General features: G+C 40.8%; 2 protein-coding genes across 4 annotated transcripts in view; both read left to right on the plus strand.

Moving 5' to 3' along the window:
• The first annotated feature begins 2,436 nt into the window (after positions 1-2,436).
• LOC137200448 (cytochrome c oxidase subunit 8A, mitochondrial-like) lies at positions 2,437-3,634 on the plus strand. The gene is made up of 2 exons (XM_067615271.1): positions 2,437-2,641; positions 3,387-3,634. Exons 1-2 carry the CDS (start codon positions 2,525-2,527, stop codon positions 3,492-3,494), a joined length of 225 nt encoding a protein of 74 aa, XP_067471372.1. The 5' UTR covers positions 2,437-2,524; the 3' UTR covers positions 3,495-3,634.
• A 1,725-nt stretch (positions 3,635-5,359) lies between these two features.
• Positions 5,360-20,652, plus strand: part of LOC137199692 (protein unc-79 homolog) — a 32,966-nt gene continuing 17,673 nt past the window's right edge. For all 3 annotated transcript variants that reach the window (XM_067614154.1, XM_067614156.1, XM_067614155.1), the window contains exons 1-17: positions 5,360-5,476; positions 7,021-7,141; positions 10,532-10,845; positions 11,599-11,769; positions 12,041-12,136; positions 12,245-12,300; positions 13,051-13,180; positions 13,308-13,372; positions 14,268-14,356; positions 14,736-14,776; positions 15,245-15,273; positions 16,421-16,650; positions 16,909-17,080; positions 17,221-17,451; positions 18,228-18,418; positions 19,230-19,353; positions 20,189-20,329. In XM_067614154.1, the coding sequence (XP_067470255.1) occupies positions 5,455-5,476; positions 7,021-7,141; positions 10,532-10,845; positions 11,599-11,769; positions 12,041-12,136; positions 12,245-12,300; positions 13,051-13,180; positions 13,308-13,372; positions 14,268-14,356; positions 14,736-14,776; positions 15,245-15,273; positions 16,421-16,650; positions 16,909-17,080; positions 17,221-17,451; positions 18,228-18,418; positions 19,230-19,353; positions 20,189-20,329 (2,223 nt within the window). In that variant the 5' untranslated portion in view covers positions 5,360-5,454. The remainder of the gene's footprint in view (positions 5,477-7,020; positions 7,142-10,531; positions 10,846-11,598; positions 11,770-12,040; positions 12,137-12,244; positions 12,301-13,050; positions 13,181-13,307; positions 13,373-14,267; positions 14,357-14,735; positions 14,777-15,244; positions 15,274-16,420; positions 16,651-16,908; positions 17,081-17,220; positions 17,452-18,227; positions 18,419-19,229; positions 19,354-20,188; positions 20,330-20,652) is intronic.

Below are 20,652 nucleotides of genomic sequence, written 5' to 3' on the forward strand. Positions count from 1 at the left end.
CTGGAAAGAGCCGTCAAAATCAGCGAAGGTAAGAATGCCTTGCGCCTCTATCGCGCCTTTAGTTTGAAGGTAAAATCACCCAACTTCCGTTATTTTGGTTTAAATGACAGAGCTCTCAGTGCTGAGAGTAGACTGGTCCAGAGGCCCGTCACTACTGCAAGCTGGTTGTGCAAAAACGCATTTGCCAGCGCTCTCTAGTGGTTTGTTTCGGGCAGTGGGGATGTGGCAAAATATTTTACAAACCTACTGCACCGTTACGTTTTATTTTTTGATGAGATTGTAATTAATTTTTGTGAGAGAAATATTCAGTGGTAGATCAGAAGGCAGTGAACCATTAGCATCTTTAGTTAAATATAGTTTAATAAAAATACTCATTTAGCCCGTCATTCTCCACTGACACCATATTTCTTTAAATTTAATTCTTGAAATCTTCTTTCATTGACGTCGGCCCATGTGCGATTACTGTGATGTATACCACAAATTTATACCATTAAAATGTATGTAAAACTAAAAAATCATCTTATCTATGGGTGCCCTGTGCAGTATTTGCATGCAGCTTGTCCCGTCCCCCCTTACAATCTACTGTTTAGTACTAGTAGTCCTTCGTAGTAATTCTTTTTTTTTTAATTTAAAAATCATTTTGTTATATATTTATATGGAGGCCGTTATTGTAACAGTTATTTCATTAGTATGGCCTTGATGGCTCAGAGATTGGTCGCTCAGTTTATTGAAGTTCTTTTGGCCTCCTGTTGAGGGCGACACAATACATCAAATGTATAGGCCAAAACATCTTTGCAGTAGTCTACACTTTATACAGTAACAATCATGGACTCCAAAAACAATTTCCTGTTTTTCCTATACATTCAATATGATATGATTTATTTATGAATTACAGACACAAAAACAAAAATCGAAGGGATAACATGTTAAAATGAAAACACTTATTTCTAACATGGTCCTGAGATGTTAAAAAACTAAGAAACATAAATAAGTGCAAGAAATTCAACATAAAACTAAATAATAGAATCCTGAAATCCAAAAACACATCACCACAATTTAAATAAAAAATTATAATGTCCACAACAAAATACAAGGACAATTTGATAGCTGAGGTAAAAATGTAACTGAAGATTTAGTAATAAATCTGTGACTCTATTCCATAAATAAGTCATAACCTGACTTCTATAAGCCTGTTTCATTATGAACAATAGTGGAAGTCTATTCCACAACATAGCACCAGTGTAAAAAAAGCAACTTCTGTCTACATTATTTATTAGAGGGACTTTACATGACCGCACACTGGCCCTGGGCTTATAGTTGTGCTGAGTATGGACCACTGTAATCTGTGAACACAAGTATTGAGGAGCATACAGACTGAAAATATCATACATATGATGCAGCGTTTGTTGTTCTCTGAGCTGTACAGGTTGCAGTCCTCCTGAATTTGTCACTAGTTCAAGGAGATGCATTTAATAAATACAGAATAAGATTATTTTGCATCACCTGCTTTTCTTTCCTTAATGAAGTTGTCAAACCAGAAGAGGCATAATCAAAATGACAGACAATTTCTGAATTTCATGCATTAAAACCCCTTGAAACTTTTTGAAATGACAGAGAATACATAACTTTAAGGTTTATTCAAGTCACAGCCCCCCTATTCAGGCAAAGTAAAGGAAATTTGAGTCATCAATTCAGAAAATTAAGTGATTTGGTGTTCATATGACATTGTATAGATAATAGGATGATGAACTTTTTAAGCTTTTTTTCCCCCCTATGAGTGATCGGATTTGGACATAACTGTTTTTTTCTTCATGAATGCATAGCATCTCTTATTTTCTGGCACAGACTCAGTGGTCATTCTGCGTTATCATTTCCCCCAAGAGCCTGCAGCCATTTCCAGTATGACTGGTTTAAAATCTTCACTCTGCATTTTTGGCAATTAAAAAAATATTTGTCCAAATGCATGTCCAAAAATAATTACAAAAAATTATAAGAATCTCTCTTAATGTGCAACCAAGAATGTTTATTGGTAATTACTCTGATTGCTGTAAGGCTTATCACTTTCTCTAATGGTTAGAGTCAGCAGTACTGGTAGGATTTGCCTGCTTATTTCTCATGAAACAAGTGATAAGTGATTCATGTGTTAACTTCTTGGTCTATATCACTTGTAGATTTAATAAGAACCAAGTTTTGTAGAAATGTTGGCTCAGGTTACTGCTGTTAACTATTCAATCTTAAACACATCATAAAAAAATAATGTTCATTGTAATCTATAATCACTATTTTTCTTCATTCAGTTCATTTTAACCTCCAGTCTCACAGAAGAGGCCAGATTTTTTGTCCTGACAATTTATGTTTACATGAGTGTCTCCGGCCCATGGAAGTGACTCCTCCCAGGAACATAGATGGGAATTAGATGAAAGTTGTAGCTGTCTGTTAGTATCTCACAGGATGTGAGGAAAAAATTCCACAGAAACATTTCCTCTCAGTCAAGGAGAGTGTGTGAGTTGAACCAAGCTGAAGGATGTACTCTGTTCTTAGGAAACCCTCACTGACCAAGTCCGTGTTCCTGAAAGCCATTCAGCAAGATCACAGGTCAACCATCTACAGCAAGCCACCTAAGGAAAAGATCGGGCCAGTGGTAGGACTGATTATCTTTGTTAGTAGCTGTGAGAGACATTTAATAGACAGACATCCCTGTTTTGAATGATGTATCAAAATGTAGGACTACAGCAGCAGGATCTCTGTTTTTACCTGCACTAACAAGGTGTTATATTACAATTAATCTACATTTGAAGATCATGATGACACTCAAAGTCAGTCTTGGAAAGTCAGATCTGTGATACATCACTTTATTGCCTCTAATGTGAGGAATTCAAGCGAAATGTGCTCCCCAGCCTGCAGAGCGGGAGAGATGTTTTATTCATTTCTTATCCATAAGTCAGTGGCAGGCTCTGGTCTCCGTAAAGGGATCCTATGATGGAACTGCAACATAGCGGCTGGTGTTTATGCCACTATAAATCTGTTGATCTGTCCTCAGGGACAAACACAGGGGCTTTCACAAAGCCTGGCTCAGGTTAGGAATACTGGAGTGCCGCGGGACAAAGGGGATATAATGTTAGGAAGATTTAAATGGGGGCTGCTGTTTTATCACCTGATGAGTCACTGAGATCAGGAGCCTTGGTTGTGGACACAGGTGTTCAATCCCCTCCATTCAACCCGTAGCTGATGACAGGAGAGCTGCAGTGGGCTTCTGCTTTAAAACACTGCTTTAGTGTCATTACTAAATATCATCCTTCATGTAGTTGTATAATTTTATTACAAGAAACATAAAAATGCCTATTAATCAACCGTTTATTTTAATATTCTCATTGACTCTCTTATAGCAATCCGTCTTTGCCATGTGTGTGTTTGCTGTGACTCTCTTGGCCCCGGCCGGATGGATCATGCATCATATCCCAGACTACCGGCAGAGATCACCTCCACGGTCCTGACTGATCTGCATTCAGAAAGACAACCTATGCAACATTATAAATGTGTGTGTGTATATCTATCCAATGTGGAAATTTTTTTATGAGGGAAAATAAAACCTTTGTTGGATTTGAAACATGATAAAACAGCCTCCTTGTGTAAATCTGCAATATGGTATCCTGTTTTATTTCTAATCCGAAAACAAGCATATATTTTAAAAATGGGTAATTTTGATACATTGATACAAATGGTTAATATTTTTAATGAATAGCATACAGTAGAAAGCACAGGGGTCAGTCCAGGTGAAGACTGCAGGGGCAGGATGTTGCTCCTCATCAGCTGGAGATGAGATGGAAATACTCCAACAGTTCTTGGCACAAACCATAATGAAAAGAGTCTGTCGGTCTGTCAGTGCTTCAGACCCTGAAGTCTGTTTATCTTTTAGCTGCATTCTGCTCGTAGGAGAATGTGCAGGACTTCATTAGAAAAATGTTGAATTAGAGCACAGGCTTAAAGAATGTTAACACATTATAGGGTACAAATAATATACTTAAGTAATGCTTAACATGATAAATTCATGCATAGATTAATGCCAGATGTATCATGAATTCCTGTTGCTCACCATTAACAAATGATCAAGTCACTATGATTTTATGTGATTAGTTCACACTTCAATAGCCAATTACTGAATGTTAATTCATACATTAATCAATAGTTTTTATACACCCAGTTAATGTATAAGATTAAAGCATGATACAACCTGATCATGTACAATATATCAGTCTAGTGTTGCTAGCTTGTAAACATGGCAGAAAGACCACTGGGTCATGCAGCAGCAACATGAAGATGTTTGCATCTGAATACCAGTTTGATAAAGGAAAAAAACAGCTTCACAAAGGCTGATCAAATTCATGGGTTTAAAATACCCTTTACTATAACTGGAATTCAGCTAATTTGGTTGGCCTATCAATTAGCATAATGTATGAAGTAACTGTGAATTAATATTCATTAATTGGTTATTAAGTGTAAACATACTGCATTAATTCATACACGAAACGTTCATGACTCATGCACTAATTAAGTATTACTTAAGCATATGAGGTGTACTCTTATTATAAAGTGTTACTAAGTATTTTTATAAGGTTATTTCTTTATTTACTCTTTAATAAAATAACTCTGGTGATAATAAGAAATAACATAAAGCCAAATCATAGACTTGCATCCACTGCCTTTTACCAAAAATGGGGAAATCAAAGTGTATTTATAGCACAATTCATACAGTGGAAGTGCTTTACATAAAAAACATAAAGATTAATTACTAATAAAATGCAGGAAATATTGCGTATCACAAACATGATAAATTATATAATTTTCCTCCAGGACACGTCATTCTAATGTTTATGAGAATGTGACAACCATCTGTTGCATGTTTAGCCCTTTATAATGCAGCACACACACACACACACACACACACACACACACACACACACACACGCACACAGACAGACACACACACACACACAACACCACCAAGGAATATTTAGGCAACTACACTCAGGTCTTTAACAGTATTTCCCTCCCATAATCAGCTCAAACAGGACTGATAGGGTTGTTGGAATTCTTGAATGACAATTTGTCAAAGCCGGATCAGTCCATTTGGAAAGGTATGCGGTGGCAGATGCATATCAAGGTTTCCCCTCCGCCGTGAAAGAATAAAAAATCTTCAAATGCTAAACTGACTCGCAAAATGGGTCCCCGTTTTAATTCAACTAAAAGCTCAGGAAAAACCCACCGCACCACCGCTAAAAAAACACCCCACAGTGTATAAATCCATCGCGCAGAGTGGTACAATCAAGCCGAGCCTGGGCTGCAAGGGGGGTATATTCACTTTTTCACGACTGAGGGAAACACAACGCCGGGGAGGAAGAAAACCACTAAAACAATTGACAGTCTGGGTTATATGTTTCCCCAAGTGTCTACGAAATGTCTACGAAGGCAGAGCAGTGTAAGTACGCCTGTGTGTGTATGTGTGTGTGTTTGTGTGTGTGTTTTTTTCTGTCTTGTCATAGAGGGGGGTTGTTTAGGAAAACTGGAAACGTGATTTTTTTTTGTTGTTTAAACCAAGAAACCGAATGAGGGGAGCTGTCCTTGGTGATGAAACCGCGGTTGCCAAGGCAGGTTGCAACACGTCCTCCCACTGCAGAGGATGGCTGGAGGGCTCAGTGCACGCAGGAAGCCACCGTATCTGCCCGCGTTTCTCTCTCGGATATTAAAGGAAAAAAATAATTTCGAGGCTACACCCTATTATCACCGTATTATTTGTTGTTTGATTGACGTGGCTGGATGAGGTGCGTGCGGAGGGGGGGAGAAAAAAAAAGCGAGGTGTAGCCTATAGAGTATACTGCTGGTCTCAAGGTCGACCTCGCTGATTCTTTACCGAACAATATGGTGGCATTAGATTGATCAATAATGTGGTTTGATCACACCGTCATGAGGGCTTGAGACACTGAGGGCTGTTGGTGATTTCCTCCTCCTCATCACCTCCGATTGCTTTCTGAAACAGGTGGAAAGCTGCCTCTTCTATATCATTGAATAATCTCTGCACACTTTTATTCAGCTGTTGGTGGCTTTAAATATATGAAAAATATGGAGTTAAACTTGGTGTTTGGGGGCTTCCATATCAACGTGCTCAGAAAAAGATGAAGCCTGCTAATCTCTCTGCATTTTCAAATGAATTTGAGTGTTTGGGGGGGGGATCAAAAAGGTGTAGAAAATATAGGAATTTGCCATTCAAGATGTTCATATTTATGTGGAGAGAGGCATGTGTGCTACAGTGTGTATTACAGCACAGGCTATGACCACAATAACACACACATACTCAGAGCCTGCAGCTGTTATTTTTATTTTTTGGGGGGGAGTTTGTCATTTACAGGTCAAGGAGGAAGCTAAACACTACTGTCCAAAGTCACAGAAAACGGGTCAGCAATGACCCACTGCAACTTATTTTAACTCTTGTTTAACCAGGTAAAAATAAACAATAATACATTTGTAACCAACCAGCAGACCTGAGGGAGTAGTGCAACAGAGCAGCCAGGGTTAACTGCTTCAATTTCATTTGTTCAAGGAGGAGTAAGCCCTCCCCCCCCGACCAGATTTTCCCAGCTTGTCTTGGGACTTGAACTGGCAACCTTTTGTACACAAGCTTGTTTCTGTAAGCAATAGGTTACTGGCTCCTCCAGGGTTTCCTGTGACCTCACTGCTATACCAAAAAGGTCACCTGGTGAAGGCCAGAGAGCCATGGGAACACAGCCTCTTTGTTTAACTTGATAATTGGAGCATCCGTGTTACACGCTGACGGGCGTCTCACAGGGACGAAGAAAACAGCAGCAACATACTGTGTAGCTTCATGCATGTTCAACCGTTTGCTTCATCTCTGTGCTCAGATTCATATATATACATATATATATATATATATATTTTTTTCTACCCTTTATGGTAGTCTCGCTAGTTGTTGATCTGCTTGTTTACTCTGCTCTTTATTTTGTCCAGTTGCCTCTAAGATACGATACTTGCAAGAGTATCACAACCGTGTGCAACACAATATTTACCCTGTGCCCTCCGGAACAGACATTGCAAACACACTGAAATACTTTTCCCAAACCCTGCTCAGGTAAGTACCCTGCTCGACAGCCAACAGGTGAAGTAACAGACTGTAGAATGTTTGATATTTAGCTTCTCCTTCATGATCAGATGAGATTAGTTACAGCAGGTTGTTCTGACACACTTTCTGAAAGGGATGACAGTGACACCATTAAATTGCTAATATGAATTGAAGTGGAAGAATAAAGTAGGGAAGTTAGCGAAGTAGCCAAATCCATCCTCTGTTCTAAAAGTGCGATAGCTGTATCAATATGAATACTCAGAGAAGATAGAGATTGGTGCAGGTTTCCTAAGGAGTTATGGTGTTTTGCTAAAGCAGCAGCAGATATAGATGGCTCAGTGTTGTTTATTGATTCCGTGGTCGGTTGCTAGATGAACGCTTCCCTGGGGCGGCCTGTTGTGTCCTTCCCAGAGGGGCCGGCGGAGGGCAGCTCCTCAGTTGCAGGGTCAGTCTGCTCCCCTGGGTACTGTGAAAGCCTGAGGAAGGAACAGCATGTTATTTCCTCCTCCAACACGGGTCAAGTAGGCAGCCATTTTGGACACATCTAATTTCACTATGTGTCACCACCCCCACCCTCCAACCCCAACCCCCCCCCTTTTTTTTTGCAGCTGGAGCTTATTTCCATATCCAAAATACACTGCAGTGATAGGACATTTCTGTATGTGATTGGTTTAGTGTTACTGCCCGCTGGCTTCATAGAAAATAATAGCGCTGTCCTGATTTATTAGCTAATTTATGAAAATGGTGGGATTACTGGAAGCTGAACTTGTATGCCCCACTTTTATCATTATTATCAGCTTACGGTACAATCTATTTGAGATTGGCCGCTGGCCTCAATTCTACAGTTTATGCCTCAGCCTCATAAGGATTATTCCTCCGCTGAGTGATGCTCGCAGAGTATTCTGGATACTTCATGCTTTGCTGAGGGGCTGTCCAGCACCAGCAGCTACGGTGCGGTTTTAAACATGGCCCCTCATATGTCTTTGGCACACATGGAGCACGACGGGGGCAGCGACTGTGAGAATCAGTGTTAACTCAAGTGACGATTTTGCCTCTGAGGGGCAGTGTCATCCGAGTGCGAAAGGACTCACTCTCCATGATGCCACAGTTAGCAGTCGCTTGATATTATCCCCCGAAGCACAGCCTCTCGCCCACAAATCCTTCTCCCCGCAATTAGAGTGGTCTGGTTTCCTCAGCAGGGGACTCCAGGATTATCCATACACCTGTGCCCTTTGAAGCCTGGGGTGAAGAGACAGAGAAAATAGAAAATGTAAAAGAGAAGAGAGAGTTAGAAAGAGGGGAGTAGTGAGCCTTGAAAAGGAAAAGGAAAGTGGAGCAGGCATGTGTCATGTTCCTGGAAAGAAGAACTGACATCGCCAGAGGAGGTGGTTGCTGATTCATATACCGATTTTAGGTCAGGTGTGGAAGAGAAAGACAAAGAGGGGTTAAAATTTTTATATTCGCTGCTAATTATATATGCCTCTGTAAAGATGAGGCATAGCTAAGTCATATTTCTCCAAGTCAATCTGAGCTCTCTGCATCACTGAGCCACGCTGACTTCATGCCAAACTGTATCACTCATAAGAACAACTGCAGGGAGCAGAAATCATATCTAGTGCTGTGTAGACATTTCATTTTACAAGTAGCACAGTTTTAGTATTTAGCTTACCTGAGGAAGTCTGCTTGTGCTTTGAATTGCTGCTACACACATAGTCAATGATTTTTGTATTGATAGTGCAGGGTTTGACAGTCAACGTATGTCATGTGTCTGTACCAGTGCATTTCTACATGTGTTTTATGTGTCGTATATGTAACTTTTTGTGTTGTTTGTTTTGTATGTATGTATGCACATATGTGTGCGTCTTTGTGCGTATATGTTTAATGTATGCGTGTGAGTGTGTCAGTTTGTGTCTATGTTCATTGTTCAAATCAATGATGTTTTCTATTTGAGACATGGGCAGTGAAAAAGTCATACTCTGAGATACAGTCTGTTGTTTGCGTGTTGAGTTTATGCTGTACACTGACACAGCTTTATGAATGAATCTACACTGACTAAAATCTTGCAGAGTATAACTTTGAGGGGATAAGTCAGGAAAATGTTACATTCTGCTGTTGACAGTATAAACTTTTAAGCTATAGGCTCAATATTATGCATTTAATGTAATGTTAAAAAAATCCCCTTTCTCACTTGCCAAATGCTGTAACTCAACTTTTTGAGTGACCTTTGAAAAAAAAAAAAAAAAGAAAAAAAAAAAAAAGAAAAGACAGTACATCAGCATTTATAATCTGGGCGCTCATGATAAATCCCAATCATTTGCCTGATAGAACAGCTTAGCTCTTCAATAATGTGCAGTAAAAGAGCAATGCTCTCTGGCCCCCTCCCCTCCCCTCTCCTCCACCCTAGATGCTCCACACTCAACCCAACTAGTTTTTTGCTTTTGTTTTTCTTCTCTTGAAAATTGAATATGTCCACCACCTTCCCCAGGGGACAGCAAACACAATTGTCCATCCTGCATTAGTTCACAAACATAATGCTACCAGTCATCCCCCCCCTCCCCCCCAATACAACCTATTCCTTTGTCATTATAGTTTTTCTCCTCTACCGTAGATTAGTTGTTACATTTATTTTAGAAACCTGAATCCATATGCCTGTTGGATCTCATTATTTCTCCTGATGATACTGGTACAGTATCATAACGTATGCATACGGACATTATTTCTCTGGTGCAATAAACATGTGCTGTGACCTAGGAGCACTTGATCTAACCTCACACACATGTTTATTACTGGCTGAAGCATGTTTCAAAAGTGTCACCTCTGTATTTTCCCGAACCAATTTGGTGTCACTCCCATCCTTGACAGCCCCACTAAAGACAAGGAAATTTCTTTCTTTTTTTTTTCTTTCTTTTTTTAAAATTCCACGGCTCATTGGCCTTTTTTTGCATGGTAGCCTCTGACCTTGCTGATTGGAAGACGGCAGCCATCGAGGGACAGTCATTTGCACTGTCCCTTTTTGGAGAAGTATGGGGTTGCCACTGAAAACATGCCATTTTTTATATTTTTGCTCCTTGTCACCAGATACGCATGAGATGCAGTGATCATTGCAGTTTGTGCTCATGTTTTTTTTGTTTTCCAAGTTACACAAATCGAGATAAATTGAATTAAAGTCACTCTGAACAGATAAAGCAGGGAAAAATTGCCCGTGCCTTCAGTGATACAGTCAAATAGTGAGACACTGCATCCTATGTGGGGTTTATCTGGGTTTGTTTTTTTCTATTTACGCTGTCTCTGTAGTGCCATTTCAATGTAATGTGCTGTTTTTTTGTGTCTTTGTTGTCTCTTTTTTTCCCTTGTTCCCCTCCCCTACCCTCCCTCCCCTCCCCTCCCGCCCCGGAGCAGCATTCTGTCCCGCACAGGCAGGAAGGAGAACCAGGAAGCTTCCAATTTGGCCGTGCCCATGACCATGTGTCTTTTTCCTGTGCCATTCCCACTCACCCCATCTCTAAGACCACAAGTCAGTTCCATCAACCCTACAGTTACTCGCTCCCTCCTTTACAGCGTTCTGCGCGATGCCCCGTCAGACCGCGGGGGGCAGGGGCAGCAGAGTCGGGACGCTCAGCTCTCAGAGTACCCCTCTCTGGACTATCAGGGCCTCTATGTGACCCTCGTGACCCTGCTTGACCTGGTGCCCCTGCTGCAGCACGGTCAGCATGGTGAGTCAAGGCCCAGTGCACCACTGTTTGTCATCATCATCCCCGAGCCGTCTGGCCTGCATGAAGCCACTGCTGCTTTTTTGGCCTCTTTTGTAACGGGAAGAGAGAAGTCCTGCTGAGGATCTTGAGGGATGCATGGGGGTGATTGGGAGCACGCTGGATCCTGTCAACTTAATCGTTCATAAGCCATTGGACACACCAGCCATAGGCCTTCTCTTCTGTGCATCATACTTGATTGCATGTTTGTTATGTAAAGTGGGAGAAATGTTTTACTTATGTTGTCATGTGCAAATATATAAGCTAAATGGAAACCACATGTAGGAAAATGTAATGTTCTATTGTTCTAATACGTCTACTATACATCAAAGAATGACTTAATTCCACACTGTTTTTCACGGGCCCACGGCTGCATCACAGTCAGTGCTCTTATTTTTCATGAATATTTTAACCATTGTTAAAAAAAAGCTCAAAAGCATGAAAACCCATCTTCTTGACTAGAATGGTCTACTTTTCCTGAGGGCAAACTCCACTTCAGTGGCTTTTAAAGAAAGCTCACTGCCTTCAACAGAAGCTCATATTCCAAATGGTCTCTTTTTTCACACTGTTATACTGTTAAATTACTGAAATTTCACAGAGATTTCACATTTGTGGCTGCATACAGTATGTGGATACTGTATGTACAGTTCATTGAATGAGTGTCTGTGTATCTCTCTTTGTCTTTTTTTTTTTTTTGCCTTTTCCCTTTCTCATCAGATCTGGGACAGTCCATATTTTACACAACAACTTGCCTCCTGCCCTTTCTCAGTGATGATATTCTCAGCACTTTGCCCTATACTATGATCTCCACTTTAGCCACATTTCCCCCTTTCCTCCACAAAGACATCATTGAGTACCTGAGCACCTCTTTCCTCCCCATGGCTATATGTAAGTATGACCTATCAATGGGTAATTAAGACAACATATTCACTTCCTGTAATAATTAAACTCAACCTATGTAGTGGGATAATTGGTGATATGTGTAGAAAATTAAACAAAATGCTCTTAAATTACAGTTTCTAGGCACTGAAGCTTTGAAAACCACCCCAACATACTCTGAATTACATAAACCAATGCTACAATCTACACAAACACCTGGACCACAATGTGAACGTGATCTTTAAAGTTGTTTCTCTTTTTCTTCCTTGCTCATTTGTAGTGGGCTCCACTCGGAGGGAGGGGGGAGTCCCGGCCTACGTCAATCTGTCTGCCTCTTCTATGCTCATGATTGCAATGCAGTACACGTCAAATCCAGGTAAATCATCATGTTTGCTGCTTTTGGAGCATGCATGTAAATATGACAAACACTGACATGTTGTGAAGTAATGGCTCTCTGCTTAATTTCATCTCTTCTTCTTTCCAGTATATCACTGTCAGTTGTTGGAGTGTTTAATGAAGCACAAACAGGAAGTGTGGAAGGTATTATCCCTCAAAATACATGATGCAGATATAAGAGTTTCATTCCAAATTTAAATTTTGTAAAAACTCTTTACAGACGCTGTATTGCCCTCTTAAAATCTTTAAACTAATAGTTCGTTGCTTGGAAATATGCTAATTTACTTTCTTGCTGAGAGTTTGATGACAAGATTGATACCCCTCTTATGTCTTTGTGCTAAATATGAAGCTACAGTAAGTAGAGTGTTAGCTTAGCTTAGCTTAAAGTCTGGAGGCAGGGGGACAAAGCAAGGCTCTGTCTAAAGTTTTAAAAACTCTTACCAGTAACTCCAAAAGCTCACTAATTAACATAGTATATCCTGTTTGTTTAACAGAAATGTGAAAACAGGAAGTTGTGGTTTTAGGGATACTTATGTGCTGGTTTTTAGCAGTTTCCTGCTTCCAGGCTTTAAGCTAAGCTAACAGTCTCTTGGCTCCAGCTTCATATTTAGTGTACAAACGTTAGACCTGTATTCATCTTTTCCTCTAACTATAAGGGCATTTCCCAAAATGTTGGACTATTCTTTTAATTATAAAACTAATAAATATATAATGCCATCAAAGTTTTTAAAATATTGAGCAATGGACATCAGGCAACATTTAGTCTTTACAAAGTGGATATAAAGCATGTAGGAATGAAAATCTTAGAACAGTTTCCTTCCATTCACTAATTTGCAAGTGTATTTGAATATCATTGCACATTTGAATAACAGTTGATGTTTATACTGTGTGCAGGACCTTCTTTATGTCATATCCTATGGACCATCCCAAGTAAAGCCTCCAGCTGTGCAGATGCTGTTTCATTACTGGCCCAACCTGAAGCCACCAGGAGCCATCAGTGAATATAGAGGACTGCAGTACACAGGTCAGATTCTCCTCATGTCACATCTGCTGCTTTATCTGTCCTTGAACTGACTAAAGGTCTAACCTATCCCCCATTTTTTCTTCTTTCCTCCTCCCTTACTGCCAATCTTCCGCCTTTCCCTGGACAGCCTGGAACCCAATCCACTGTCAACACATCGAGTGCCATAATGCCATCAATAAACCTGCTGTCAAGGTGACCTGAGTCTTAAAAAATATGCCCTAAACATTAACTCTTACATGACTGGTATATATTTTGGTTGTTGGATGCACAAAACCAATTCCTGAACGTCTACAATGCTTTGTTACTGTAAGAGGATAGATTAGCAGCGCACTCTGCTCCTCTTGAGAACTTCATGGGGAATGCATGGGGCATGTGCCAGATTGTTCAACCGCGCGTGTCAGCGTGTTTGCTTTTGTGAGCCCCACGGTAAATAAATCAGCGCACGCCCGGGCTGCTGTGCGAGTGGGGTAATGATATCAGCCTCTTTGCACCAGTCTCTGCTGCTGCTGCTGCTGCTGCTGCTTTATCTGCTCTGCCTGCCTTTACTCAACTGTGCTCAAAACTGACAAATAGAGTAGGAACAGGGGCACGGACGAGGGCCGGATTTCAATTACCAGGAGCAGGGAGGGGGTATGTGGTGGAGGAGGGGGGGCTTAATTGGAAGCGGTGACCCCGCCTAGCCCTTGAGGATAGGGTGGCATCAAGTGAGCACAGTAAATTACAGTGCACCATCTGAACATTGAGGACATGAGCACTGGGATTTAGCACAGGGCCAGGCACAGGTTGCAAGAGTGCAGAGTGTAGCATATGCAGGCAGCCATCCACACAGAGGCGTGGGGAGACAGGTATAGGTGTCACATGATTTTCCTGGGCAAGGCCATGATAAACTACCCCTACCTACCTACCTACCTACCTACCGCTGTGTGAGAGGGACAAATGGGAAATGTTAGCAGCATTAACTGTAATGTGTGGTAGTGCATTTAAAAATGAGCAGAAATTTGCATGAAAATGAAACATCAAAGTATCAGTATGTTCACCTTTGAAATACCACATCTATATTTTGACACTACTTGTTTTACTTTTGCAGATGTGTATAGATCCCACACTTTCTGTTGCCCTGGGAGACAAGCCCCCTCCTCTTTATATATGCGAGGAATGCAGCCAGCGGATAGCAGGGTACGCCATCGGTTTTATCTCTTTTCTCCATCCCTCATTCCTCCCCCTCCTTTAGTAAGATGCCATTCCAAACATACATCACCTACTGCCTGCTTCATTATTCCTCTCTTTAACTCAGGGGAAATACATCGCCATGGTTACATAATTCCCTCACGCCAATAATGAGATCATCATCACAAAACCACGCAGCCACTTGTTTCTCTTTTCTCCAGCATGTAGCATATTATAATTGCATTGCTCTGCAGTTTTGTATTTTCTTCGATACTGAGGGAACATATTTTGTGTTCCAACTCCGTTAGGAAGTATGTAATACATGTGCTCAAGGGAGAACTTTGCCTATAAATCAATTATTGTTTATACATTTCTTTAACCTTTTCAGAGACCATGCTGAATGGCTTGTTGATGTACTCCTGCCCCAAGGTGAGCGTTCACAAACAAAAAGGTGTTGAGTCATCCTCCTCACAGACAAAGACATGGAGTAAATGGAATATATAAATATTATACACAATGTACACTATACAGAATATTTTTTGGTTTTGTATAGTTACAGAGATTTGTTTGAATACTGTGGCTACTTCATAGCTGTGGTTAGAGCTGGTAGGTGCTTAAAGTTGAGTCATCTGAGAAAATATTTTAAAGAGCTATTTTCCCATAACTTAAGGGTACATAAAAGTTATCTCCTACTTTCCAAAATTGTTGGTGCTTTTCAATTAAGTTAGATTTCAGGTAGTGGGTTATTTCTATAAAATTGAAATATGCATTTAAAAAAATATTGATGTTTATCTGAGTTGTATTTCATGTATCATGTGTCAGCTGCTTTATATTGTAAAAAAATCACAAATTCTGCTTCTCTACAAATTGAATCGTTTTGTTAATTTGTCTTTGCAGCTGAAATATCTGCCATTTGTCAAAAGAAGGTAAGATAATCACACTGTAATGTGCACATTAATGTCGTTGTTTACTGTCTCATTTGTGCATATTCATTGTGATCTATCCCATTACAACATTTTGGTAATGGTTTTATCAATGAACACAGAAATGAATTCAGCCTGTTAACCTTGTGCAAAATATGTCATCCAATCATTTTTAATCATTTTAACGTGTAATTCATAGTAAGGTCATCTATTTATGAACCTGAAATGTTTTCTCCTTTGAGGAGTCAATACATTGAGGTGGCTCAGTAAAGGCCAAATCATTTCAAATGAAGCTGCTGGGGCGTGATGTTTGTTCGCCTTTGCACTGCTGAGGGCGCAAGTGCTCCCTGATGGTTTCCAGGGAGACACCGGGAAAGGAGTGAGAGATCATCTCAGGTATTCCTGTCAGGCTGAGCAACTGCCCGGCATTGTCGGGGGGAAACAGCTGGCCTCCATCCTTGTTTGTCCGGCAGATATAATCCATAGCCGCCTTTTCTGAGCAGGCTTTGTCCCACTCATCGCAGAAAGCCCTTTAAACTCCCACCTGGATTTACACCAGTGCTTTCATTATTAACTGACACATTACTCTTCATCTGTGGAGTCATTATGTGTCTTTTAAGATTAATGTGTTACCATAACACCTACTTATGAATACACCTCGATTCCCAAGTGAGAACATATTGTAAACAACAGCAGCATCAGTGATATTAACATTGGGGTATTGACAGTGTTGAAAGCTGGGTGGGTGAATGAGAGAGCTGACTGTCAGAGGACAGATATGTTAATTTAATAGGGAGCACTGCATCCCTCTAATGGCATAAGATTAGTGGCTGATCAGATTAGGATGGTTCTCTAGTGCCATGCTTTTTATTTTTAGAAACCTGAGACACTGTGGGGACACAAAGACTTTTTCTATCCCTGCAGATGTGGAGTGATCAAATACTTATTGAAGAGGGAGATATTACTTGTAAGAGTAGATAGATGCTTTTGAGGCCTTAAATATGTCTATTTTAAGAGGCTTGTCATAAGGCCTTATTGGCTGTGATTGTAGCATGTTTTCATTTTGTTGCCTACAGCCCAGAATAGAAATCAAGTAATCTCTCCTCCTCCTCCTCCTCCTCTTCCTTTCCCTTGTTCCTTGGCTTCGTAGAACTGTAGCTCTCACGTTAGAAGGGCTGTGGTCACCTGCTTCTCGGCTGGCTGCTGTGGGCGCCATGGTAACCGGCCTGTCCGCTACTGCAAGCGTTGCCATGTCAACCACCATAGCAGTGAGGTGGGGGCTGCGGCGGAGACCCATCTGTATCAGACCTCGCCCCCTCCCATCAACACCCGGGAGTGCGGAGCAGAGGAGCTAGTTTGCACTGTGGAAGCTGTCATAAGGTACATTCACAGTGTTTGCACTGACGTATCACAGCCACTGCCACAGAGCATATGTCTGTAATGCACGTTTTTACATTAATACATAAGCAACAATATGGAATGGAATTAGATTCAAATGTATATGTAGTGTCAGGATATATTCTGTTTGTATTTTTATTTTCTCTCCTGCTCTTTTTCCATCCATATGCTTCTCTTCTGTCTTCTCTCTGCCTCTGTGTATTTTCTTGTATCTGTCTTATCCTCTCCATATCAACTCAGCCTTCTCAAAGAGGCAGAAATTCATGCAGAACAGCGTGAGTTTGAGCTGAACAGGCGTCGTCAGATGGGCCTGTCTGCCTCCCACCACTCTCTGGACAACATCGAGTTTGACAACAAGGAGGACGACCAGCACGACCAGCGCCTCCTCAGTCAGTTTGGCATCTGGTTCTTGGTGTGTAATCACAGGCTGTTGTTGTGTCTGTCAATAACTGAGAGGCGTGAGATAAGGATGTGTACAGAACGTGGCCTCTTATCACTACTCGGTTGAATTCACGGTTATCTGACTGATTGCTTTGCTCCTCTGGCCTGCAGGTGAGCCTGTGTACCCCTAATGAGAACACGCCTACAGAGAGTCTGGCGCGGCTGGTCAGCATGGTGTTCCAGTGGTTTCACTCCACCGCCTACATGATGGATGATGAGGTTGGAAGCCTAGTGGAGAAGCTGAAGCCTCAGTTTGTCACCAAGTGGCTAAAGACAGTGTGCGACGTGCGTTTTGACGTCATGGTCATGTGTCTGCTGCCCAAACCTGTGGAATTTGCCAGGGTAAGGTCAAGACCCACGTCAAGAATTGTGCATATAATCAACAGTAAAGACCCTTTAATATCAAAATGAAAACTCTACAAAGATCTCTACAAAGGGATCTAAATTAATTACAAATGTAATATACAAAATACTTGCTTGCATAAGTATTCAACCATTCCAAGTAGCCATTTAGCAGATTAACCTTTGGCAGTCTGTGTGGATAGGTCTCTATCAGCTTTGCACACTGCAATTTTTTCCCCATTCTTCTTTGTCAAACTGCTCAAGCACTGTCAGGCTGCATGGGTTATCATGTATGAACAGCCTTTTTCAAGTCCATCCACAAATTCTCCATTTAATATATATGATTAATTTAGACCTTGTAGAGATCTGTTTTCACTTTGACAATTAAAGTGTCTTTTTCTGTTCATCAGTATCAAAAAATACACATTAAATCCCCTTTGATTCAATGTTGTAAGACAATAAAAAACTTCATGGTTGGAGAATTATAGGGGATGCACTGGGTGCTGATAGTGGATGTGGAGAGTGTTGGGAAAAAGGTTATGAGACAGAAAACACAGTGAACATGAACATTGCAACTCCAAATATTCAGCCAAGACACATCCCTGAGTTATAGCATATTAAGCTATGAATAAATTCAACAGCTATGAAGAATGAACGACATGAAACCACAGTGTCGCTGAAGACTGAGGTTTATTAAAATTATTCAGGGCAGGTCACCATCTGCACTCTTCCCTTGGCTGTATTTGAGCTAAACCATTTTGCGCGCTTTTTCCCAGGTGGGAGGTTACTGGGACAAGTCTTGCAGCACAGTGACCCAACTGAAGGAGGGTCTGAACAGGATCCTGTGCCTGATACCTTACAATGTCATCAGTCAACCACTGTGGGAGTGCTTTATGCCTGAGTGGCTAGAAGCCATCCGCACCGAGGTGCCCGACCACCAGCTCAAAGAGTTCCGGGAAGTTCTTAGGTACATCCAGTCCACCTCCTTCAAATGTTTTTGTTATTCTTGTAATAAATACATTTGTTATTGCATGCGAGCAGGTGTGAGGGTAATAAAATATTTCCTTATTAGTTAGCATAGCTCTATCCAAAGTTAAAAAAAATATGCCCACCAGCTTCTTTAAAGGTCACTGAGTAACATTTATCTTGTTTGTTTAATTTGTACACAAATATAAAAATGACAAGTTGTTGTTTTAAGGGAGTCTTCCTGGAATCTTCAGGTACTAGCAGCCAGCGGAGACTCCACTAGGTTTAAGTCACTGCACCCAGCCGTTGGTAGCTTAGAAAAAGTTATGCGCGTAACTCCCTTTAAACCACAACTTGTCATTTTTACATTTCTGCTTTTGTGTGGATTAAACAAACAAACTACAAGGTTTGGTGTTGATAGATGTGTTAGAGAAAGCCAGGCTTGCTGTTTCCCTCTGCCTTTGTGCTAAAGTAAGCTAATAGCCTCCTGACTCCAGCTATAGTACACTAAGAGTGGTATTGATCTTCTCATCTTACTCTTGGTAAGAAAGCACACAAGCGTCTTTCCTTACAAGGCAAACTGTACCTTTAACCATGCCTAATTTTAATTAGCCAGTCACCGTCAATCAAAGCCCACTTTTGTTCATATGGATTAAACACCATGTTGCTATTGCTATTGCTAGCAGTGTTCATCCATTCTGGAAAATGTATTACATAAGTGAAACCACCAACTGAATCAGTATCCAAAGTTTTACTGTCTGCATAAATGCATAAACATTAAGATATTATTTTTCTCTTCCTTCTCCCTACAGCAAGATGTTTGATATTGAGCTGTGTCCCCTTCCCTTCTCTATGGAAGAAATGTTTGGCTTCATTAGCTGCAGATTCTCTGGCTACCCAGCATCTGTGCAAGAGCAGGCTCTGTTGTGGTTGCATGTAAGCATAGACACACATGCACAGACACACACACACACACACACACACACACACACACACACACACACACACATACACAGACAGTCCTGTGTCCTGTTTCCAGCTCCACATCTTGTGGTTCTATCCACAGTGCGTGTGAATTGAACAGGTTGTCATGGAGTGTGACAGTCTGGGCAGGGGCCCTGCTGAATATGGATCTGGGTCACAGAATGAGACTGAGAGAGATAGGAGGGATTTTGACTTCCATCCCATATGCACTCACAGCTTGCTGCCCTGTATACATGGATCAATTTCAAGTTTTCTGTCACAACTGTAATCAAAAGATTGCATTAATTTAGCCAGAGTAAATAGGTCACATTCAAATCAGACAGAGAAGTGGTGCCCAGTTTGACTCGGCACGTCTTTCTCTGCATGGTGTACCTCTGTCATATCCTGGAGGTAACGAGTTTGTATTAAAGTGTCAGTTCATCCAAATCACAAAAAAACATATTTCCCATTTTCCTGAGGCGTATATACCAATGCATGTAGTTCTCTGTTATTTGTCCAGGACACCCATTATTTACCTTATTTACAAAAAGGTAAATAAAATCTTGTTTGTGGTGCTCAAAGCATCGAGAAATTACATGTTAAAAAGTAACAACTACAGTTTCAAGTTAGTATGGTCACTTTCTGGAGAGGCATTTTGCTATTGAGTCTTTTTTAATTCTTAAAATTGTATTCACCTTCATTGTATTGGGAAGGTACGGTGGTAAATGTGTGGTAAGTAGAAAAAGTATAGATTTTGTGATTGTAGTCAATGGACCTTTTAGATGATTATATGTCTTGTTGGTCCTAGGTGCTGTCAGAGCTGGACATTGTGGTGCCTCTTCAGCTGCTGATTGGGATGTTTTCCGATGGTGTGAACTCTTTGAAGGAGCTGGCCAATCAGAGGAAGGCACGCGTCTCTGATCTAACTGGCAACACTGGGGCTCGCAGGGTGAGAGAGACTGAATATGTAAAGATATTTACATCTTATTTATTTTCTTTCCTCTTAGTTGTCATACCAGCAAAAGCCAGGACATATAGTAAATCAAAGCAATACCTGAACTGATGTCATCACACTTTTGGGAACTGATTTCAGTTTGTGGACATTTTTTAGTGTTGTCCGGCACCTGTTTAAGGTGGAGGTACAGTACACATTTGTTCTCTGCTTGGGCACTATATTCTACTATTCATTGGGATATATTGTATGTTGCTATGGTAACTGCTACAGTCTAAATATAACTCCCTTATAGGGCTTAATTGAACTTGACTGTTATA

Source organism: Thunnus thynnus, chromosome 16 (genome assembly GCF_963924715.1).
Source record: "Thunnus thynnus chromosome 16, fThuThy2.1, whole genome shotgun sequence".
Lineage (NCBI taxonomy): Eukaryota > Metazoa > Chordata > Actinopteri > Scombriformes > Scombridae > Thunnus > Thunnus thynnus.